The following is an 8,240-nucleotide window of genomic DNA, read 5'->3' on the forward strand; positions in this document are numbered from 1 at the left end:
CCTGTCCTCTCTCCCTGTGACTTTGCTGGAAGGTGGTGATGCTCTCTCAGGACCTGCCGCGGGCAGGATGGAGCCAGCGGAGGCAAGGACTCCACAAAAAAAAAAAGAAGTATTGAAAAAGATATGATGAGGGGACAAAAAGAAACAGCGGAGGGGTGGAGGCGGCGCTGAGAGCTGAGCGGGAAGACTGTGCCCAAGCGGAATGAGGTGTGTGGGGGGGTGCCCTGTGCGGGGGGCCGGTGTTTGCGTGTACATGCCAGCAGAGGGGGCCTGGTCACTGCTGTCGGCACCGTGTGTACAACCCACACCGCCTACAACCGGGGACAGCTGCTGTTAAGTTGTGCCCGCAGCCTCTCGGACGCCCGGGCTGCCGGAGGACCCGTCGGGAGCCTGCCCCGGCTCTGCATCTCCCGTCGAACCAGGACATCCCCCAACAAGTGCACATGGGGAAGGAGGAACCGAGGTGGGGATGGGGTCTCTCAGGGCTTGGTACCCTTGCTGTCCCTTCAGCCTTGGGCACATGGGCATGGGGCTCACTAGTTTAGGGCTTCTGTAACTCCATTCCACTTTCCCCGTCCTCTGGCCTCACCCTGAGTTTTAGTCTTTCTGCTCTTGGCATCCTATGTCTTGGAAGTGACAAGTTTTCTTCCCATGGGGCTGTGCCCCCCACTCTGGTTCTAGTGGTCTGTGGTAGCCTGCGATGATCTATGGAAGCCTGTGGTGGTCCATGGTGGTCTGTGGCAGCCCGTGACAGTGCATGGAGGTCCATGGTGACTTGTAGTGGGTTGGAGTGGTCCATGGTGGTCTGTGGTGGTTCATGAGTGTTTACAGTGGTTCATGATAATCCATGGTGGTCCGTGGTCAAACATCCTAGAGTGTGCCGGTCCATGGCAGTCCACGGAGGTCCATGGTAGTCTCTGATGGACTATGGTGGTTTGTGGTGGTCCATGGCAGTCCACAGAGTTCGATAGCAGTCTACAGAGGACTCTGGTCGTCCGTGGTGGTCCCTGACTATCCATGGCAGTCCATAATGGCCCACGGTAGCCCGTGGTGGTCCTTGCACTGCAGCAGAATATGGCAGGCACCAAGGGCATAGCCATGCCTGTCTGCCCTGGAGAACTCATGCACATGAGTTTCTCATCTTGTTTTCCACATTCCCAGCAAGAGAAATCAAGCCTCAAGTCCCCAAAGCTGATGACTGTTTAACTGCTAAAAACTGTTTTTCTACCTCCTGGAGTGCAGCAATGCAAGTGAGCCGGCTGCAGGGCCCTGCCAAGTGCCTTCACCTCTGCACCAAGAGTGTGGCCAGAAACCTGTCAGCCTCAGGAGGTGGCTGTAAAGAGCCTGGCAAGTGTCACAAGTGGGTGCCTGTGACACGATCAACTGCCAGAGACAGGTAGAGTCGTGCAGCCATTGCCATGCCAGGTCACATATGGCACTGGGTCATGAGGAGGCCTAACATGAACGGGCAGCAACTCCATTCTGCCAGAGGTTAGGGACTGTAAATGAGGTTGCAAAATGGGCACACGTTAAGAAAGCAGGGGTGGAAAAGACAATACTGAGGGTCCCCATCTCCACCCAAGTGGTAGCCAGGGTCCTGCTGGGTTCTCCATTCCCAGTGCAGGAGGAGCCATCCTGTCCTGAATGGAAGAGGAACATCTCCAGAAGTTTGCGGTGGGTATGAAATGCACAGAGATGTGTGGAGGCATATGAGGCAGCCTTTGCCTATATGGACTTCTTGTGATCCTGCCGTCCAGGAAACTCAAAGGACTCCTTGTTCGGATTTAGGATTTGAGTGAAAGAGTGGAAAAAATTGAGTAGAAGCAAATCTTCTAAAGGGAAAAATAGACGCAATGTGACAGCTGAGCCATCTTCCCAGCTGAGGGCAGGGGCTGCCCCAGTGTGTTTGTGGGGAGATCCCACACCTCTTCATGCCCCAGACCTATGGTGGCATCCTATGAGTGTCCCTGCAGGGCACTGAGACAGGACATGTCAGCCATGATCTCCTTCAGGTGAGCACTGCCTGTGCTAAGCTGGGGGCTGCACTGCTTTCTTGTCCATCTGCTCCAAGACCCCCAGGCTGGGTATGAGGGGCCCTGGCCCCATCCTCGTCTTCCACCATGACGTCATCAGTCGTCAGTGGGGATGACCCTCAGGCTTTTCCTGTAGCATGTCTCTAAAGCAAGGTAGTACCGCAACATGCTCCTGTGGATGCCAACCAACAGCCTGCAATGAACCAGGGTGGTGAATGGTGCGGAAGGGATTTCTCTTCCTGATCTCAGAGGGAGATGGATTTGTGGGATCCATCTAGGACCTAGAAAGTCACAGCATCTCATGGGGCTCTCCCTGCCTGTGCATCCTGTCTGAAGCATAATGCCTAGGATACATCTCCAGCACATCCCAGAGAGGTTACACACCAGGTTCAGAGCCGGTGGGGTGGCACTGTCATGGCAAAGCCCCTCCATCTTGGGGTACCTGGACCCCTGAAATTCCTGATGGGTCCCCAGACCTGACAGGCACATGGCGCTTTTTTGGCTGATGCGGCTCCTGCGTGGCCTAGGAATGATCTCCCAGGGTTATTTCTGACTCACAGGACAGGAAACGTTTCGGGGTTTAAGCTGAGCTGAATAATGTGCTCATTTCCTTGTGCCAACTACAAAGCACCTGCTCCAGGGGATTTATGGAGTGCCGGCCTCTCGCACTCCCTGTGCGGCTGCCCATCCGGATGTTTTTATTTTCCTGGGATGGCCAGCAAGTGCCAAGGCCTGTTTTCCTAAACATCCCATGCCCTCACGGCACGTTCTCTTGAGGGGGGCCCAGGCAGAGCCATGGGCAGCAGCATACATAAGGTGCTGGGGTATCTGGGGTTCTGGGGTGCCAGGGTGTGTGCCAGCATCCTACAGGAGCTGAGGACAGTGGAGATGTGTGGTTAAACCATGGGTACCAAAACCTGGCCTGGCACATGGCAGCCACAGATGAGATAAATGGTTCATGAACGTGCTGAATGATAAACATGGGGTGAACAAGGGAAGATGAGACCATGTGAGAAACAGCAAGAGGGCTAGGGAGGCTGTGGGAGACACAGTGTGAGGTTGCCCAGACGGTGGAGCCCTGCCTGCCACTAGATGCAGGGAGAAGCCTCCCAGTCTGGGGTAGGCAGAGCCTATTCCATAACAAGGGACACTCAGACAACACCCCACAGCAGACCTCATGCCACAACCAGGGTCCTACAGACCTCATCTCTCAGAAAACTGGGTCCCATAGCTGGTGACCCTCAGACACCACCTGGCCTAGGCTTGTAGAACCCCTGCAAAACACTGAGCTCAATTCATGGAGTGGAAACAGCTCTCCCCTCTGAGGAGAGTCAGTGTGTGGGTGCTGAGGCGAGGGAGACTTGTGGGAGATGCAGGTGACGGCAGCAAAACTCCCAGCCCTAGCTCCTCTGGTGATACAGAACTCCATGCAGTGGGCAGCCAGCCTGCAGAGTAAGATGACATCAAGGTTTTCATCACATGCCCTCTGCTTTGTCCCCTCTTTGGAGTAACAGTCTCGTTGCTCTAGTCTTGGTGGGGTCAGCTCTGGTCCCCAGACTCCAGGAGCTTTCTCATCTGGCTTACCAGCTGCAGGACAAAGGATGGAGTGAGTCAGCTGTCACTCCTCCTGTCCCGTCCTGTCCTCCTTCCCAGCTCCTGGTTGTCCAGCTCTCTCTGACCGTCCCTGCTCACCTCACCCCAGGGTCTGGCCATTCCAGTGAGTCAGAGCATTCAGGAGAGTGGACATAGCTGAGAGCTGGCACCTACCTGCACCCCACCTGCTCCCTGCCCTGGTGCTTGAAGTATGTTCAAGGTGCTGGGTGGGAAATGCCTATATCCCACAGGCACCCCAGGGCCCAAGGCAGCACCAGGGCAACTTGATACAGTGACACCAGTGATAAGCTGCCGTGATTGTTTTTTTGGCAATTTTTTTTGTGCGTTGGGTTCTTTTTTTGCGTGTGTGTGGATCTGTTGGGGTTTTTGGGAGGGTTTTGGGTTTTGTTTTTTTTTCTGTTTAGAGAGAAAATAAAGCACTTGTGGGGACCAGAAGTCAAGCTCCCCGGTGCCTAAAACAGCAATCGCAGCACTTCCTTGGATTTATGGTGTTTGCTTTCACAATGCCAGCCGGGATCCTGTTTGCTTCCTGCTCTGCAGCTGCAGTCCCAGCTGAAGGCTCAGGAGGTTCAGGTTTTATAACACTCCAGGATCCTGCTGATGGCAACTTGTCCAGCATCATTTATTACTCCTGTGCCTCCTGCAAGGCTGGGGTAGGCTGTTGTCACCCCATCCCAGCACCCGCCAACTTGAGTTCTCCCCCCTGCCCATCCATAGGAGCTTGAAGAGTGCTTTGCAGAGGCAGCATCCAGCTTTCACTGGGAGAGGAGGCCAGCAGCGCTTTGCCCTCTGTGAGGTGCAGCACCCAGCTCCTCTTGGCCACAGCTGAAGTCTGAGGGCTAAGGCAGGCAGGAGCAGCTGGGTTATGCCAGCTGAGACACTGATATGATCTTCTGTGGGCATGCTCAAGGGTGGTGATGGCTCCTCACTGGCATGCCTGGACATGCAGTCAGCCTCTGCTGTTGTCCTCTGTCTGGTAAAGTGGCTGAACTTGCAGTGAAGCACTTCATCCAGCCCCTACAGCCCTTCTGTGTGTCTTTCCTGGCTCTTGGTTGACCCACTGAGAAGTGAGCACCAAAACTATCTGTCCCCTTTCGCTTTCTGGGGCAAAACGTCCTCCAGGACGCACCAACTAATATGGCCAGAGACAGTGTCAGCTCCTCCAGCCGCAGCAGCCCTTGAGTACCTGAGTTGAAATTGTCAAGCATCAAGTCCAATGCTAGCTGCTGCTCTCCAAGCTACAAGCCTCATCCTGTACAAGACAAACCAAAATGCTCTGGACTCTCCACAGGGGTTTGTGCTGGGGCCAGCCAGGTGCCCGCGGCTGCTAAAGTGGGTGAAGGAGAGCAGCTAGGAGGGGCAAGAGTGGGACCGACAGGCTGTGGGGGACCACCAGCCCTGACTCACAGTGTGTAGCCGCAGTGTGGAGAATGTTTTGCTGCCTGTGTCCCTCTGCAATATGCTAAGGGGTGTCCTGACCCCCTTTCCTGCTCCTCCGAATTACCGAATGAAATGTTTTCATGAAATACCCAAAGTCCAGAAATGGGCTGATAGCCTTACCAGTCTCTTTGGGAAACCAGAATAGCTACAGAAATCCCAGGAGCGCCTCCCTGTGTCCTCGATGCAGCAGGGGCAGTGCTCCTCCACACAGCCGAGAGATGCTCTCACACCAAATTTTCAGCACCCTTCTGGAAGTCTGGCCAAGTCACACAGGCCTCCAGATGAAACCCATCGCTTTTGTTTAACATTTGCTGTACTTGGTGATGAAACGATGATGGATTATTTCATTGTGGTTAGTAGCGTGCCAGACTTTTTCCAAACACACAATAGGAATATTCATTTACTGCTCTGACGAACGCTTTTATCCTCCTTATATAGTAACAACTCTGTACCAAAGGGTGAGTTTCATTTGTCACTGATACACTTTGCTATCCCAGCTCACAGCCCCGTGGTCAGGTTATTTGGGGGTGCCCTGAGCTTCTCTGATTTATTACTAACCTTTTCCAACTCATCCCACTGTCTTTGCTATCTAGCTCTCCCACCCAGAGGGTCACAGCATCGTCCAGGGCACTATGAGAGGGCTGGGGTAACTCACCAAGGGGAAAAGGGGATACAAAAGTCAGGGCTGGACCCTCAGCAGCAAGAGCACAAGAAGCAGGATGGGGCTGCAACGGGGCTGTGAGAGGCCCCAGAGCACCAGCATGAAGGGTCTATGCCTTCAAATCCGAAGGTGGTGAATCCAAAACGGATAAGAGGAAGAAGTATTTTTTCTCACTTCGTGCTTAATTAGACTGACACAGGAAAATGCTCAGGCCAAAATTTAGCAGGATTCAAGGAAGGATTGGGCATTTATGGGGATAACAAAAATATCCAGCTATAACAGTGGGTGCCAACATAAATTCTGGTTAGGGACATTAAACCTCACGCGTCAGGGTGTAAACCCATCCCAAACTCTCAGAAAGTAGGGAGTTTAATGTAGGGGCAGGTGACCCACAAATGCCACCACTGCCATTGCTACCTTGCTGCCAGCACAGCCCCGCACTGGCCGAGCCATGGTATGGGGCCGTCCCTGGAGCCTCGTTTCCTGCTGCCAGCAGCACTTACTGACAAGGGCTGCAAATTGCTCTTGGCAATTCAGCCCCTTGCTTGTAGGTCTCCAGGGCTGTGTGGCTCACAGGGCTCGGACATGCCCTCCATTTCACGCTTCCCCTTGCTTTACCAGCTCATAAAAGTCTTATCATTTCAATCCAGAGGCAGCCCCTCTGTGAAAGGGTCTGTGCAGATCACAGGCACATCCCTGGGTGGTGTAGCATCTTCTCTCAACTTCTTGCTAACAGCCAAGCCCTTCACTTCCCCCTCACATCACTTGTTGCCCAAATGTGCCTTCATCTCCTGAGTTCATTCCTCCTGATCCCTACTTCTTTTGGGGCTGGTCTCCAGCCTCTGAAAGGGGCTGCTCACCTCTAGCATCTCGTGAGTGTATGGCAACGTTTTGTGAGCACTGCTCAGATGAGCCCTGGGTCACATCTCAGGCAGAGCCTTCCTCACCCGCTCTGCATCAGCAACAATCATCGTATTGCCTGCTCTTGTCCAAAAAGTGCTGTCACTCCCAGCCCGTGCGTGGCCACAAGCCTGTCAGGGCTGCAGCCCAGGCTGGGGTGAAGCTACCATTCTGTGGTACCCAGGAGCTGAGCGCAAGCATCTTCATCCCTGCTGAGGATGGTACCACTGCATGCCACAATTGTTAACATGAGGCGTGTGCCGCTCTGCTCCTTGTGAGGTGGGATGCTCCTGAAACCTTGGCTGTTGTAAAAGATCAGAGATGGTTCAATGTGACCAGAGGAGAGCCTAGAGCTTTCTTGGTTGGGGTCCAGGGTCTCCTGCGCTCACCGCTTCTGTGCTCACCACTCTGCCACAGGCAACACTGCTGGGGTCTCTTGGATCTCTCCTCGCTTCCGAGCCTTGCACCCAGAGGGGCTTCCAACTGGAGACATTTCTGGAGGGCATGAATCAGCTTTTCACAGCTTGTTAAAAATCTTGATCCTACCTCTTGTTTTCATGCCTTTCAAATCAGGAAATGAGTTTTACAACTTTTCCAGCGGGGCACAGCTGGTGGCCAGGGTCGTAAAGCTGAACTTTATAAATATCTCTTCTTGGGACCAGGGGAAGAGCATTAAAGAGGCAGAGAGAGAAAGAGAGAGAGAGAAAGGGAAAGGAACAAAGGCAATAGAGAAGCGAGGCAACCTCTGCGAAGAAGCCCAGCTCAAAGCCAGCCATGGCCATGCAAGCGCAGAAGATGGGGTGTGCTTGGGGCAGGCTTTGCCTCCTGCTCTCCCTCCTCCTCCAGCTGCCGGTTTCCCAGGCCAAATGCTACTTCCAGGCTAAAGGTAAGCAGGGAGGTGAGATGGGAAGCGGTTGATGGGCAGAGGAGGCCTCAGCTTTTTCCCCAGGGTGTCAGGGCTCTGCCCAGCATGCCTCTGAAATGCAGAAGGGACTGCACTGAGCCTGGTAGCATGATCATGGGCCAGTGATGAGTGCAAAGAGCAGTCTATAAACCACAGAACTGCTCCCCAGGGTTTTGGCTGAGAAACAGATCACTGGGCCATGAAGAGCTCCTGGCAGGAGCCTAGCTGGGGCTCAGCGTGCAGGACTAGCAGCAAACAGGAGGAGGGACGCCCGTCTTTCCTCTACTGCCTCCCTCAAGGGCTGCAGAGATGCACAGACCCTGAGGGGTGCTGCACACGCCCTCTCCAGGGAAGCAAGAGCCACCTGTCTCTGCTGGGGATAGCGGGGAGAGCTGCAGGACACAGCCAGGAGTGGTTGGATGGGAGCACCACCCCTGGCAGATGCCTGGGCATCCCTTATCTGCAGTGTGGTGGAGAGGCCACCAAGTACCTCCAGAGCAGGTGGGAGCTCATGATGTACCCCTTGTTGCCTCCTTCAGTGCACAGAGGTGTCAAAAAGGCTCCCACATACCCCAGTGCCGGTCTACATAGGCTCATCACCACCATTTCCTTTGCAGCTCTCTGTGAGTACGAGGGGAAGAAGTTCTCCCTGGGAGAGTCGTGGCTGAGCACCAACTGCCTGCTCTGC

The 8,240-nt window shown here is 54.2% G+C and overlaps 1 protein-coding gene across 1 annotated transcript in view; it reads left to right on the forward strand.

Moving 5' to 3' along the window:
- Window positions 1-7,422: 7,422 nt before the first annotated feature.
- Window positions 7,423-8,240, forward strand: part of MSMP (microseminoprotein, prostate associated) — a 1,415-nt gene continuing 597 nt past the window's right edge. Inside the window, exons 1-2 of the mRNA XM_009876527.1 lie at window positions 7,423-7,534; window positions 8,170-8,240. The exon at window positions 8,170-8,240 is cut by the window's right edge and continues 7 nt beyond it. Coding sequence (XP_009874829.1) covers window positions 7,423-7,534; window positions 8,170-8,240 — 183 coding nt within the window. The remainder of the gene's footprint in view (window positions 7,535-8,169) is intronic.

Source organism: Apaloderma vittatum, unplaced genomic scaffold (assembly GCF_000703405.1).
Source record: "Apaloderma vittatum isolate BGI_N311 unplaced genomic scaffold, ASM70340v1 scaffold36419, whole genome shotgun sequence".
Lineage (NCBI taxonomy): Eukaryota > Metazoa > Chordata > Aves > Trogoniformes > Trogonidae > Apaloderma > Apaloderma vittatum.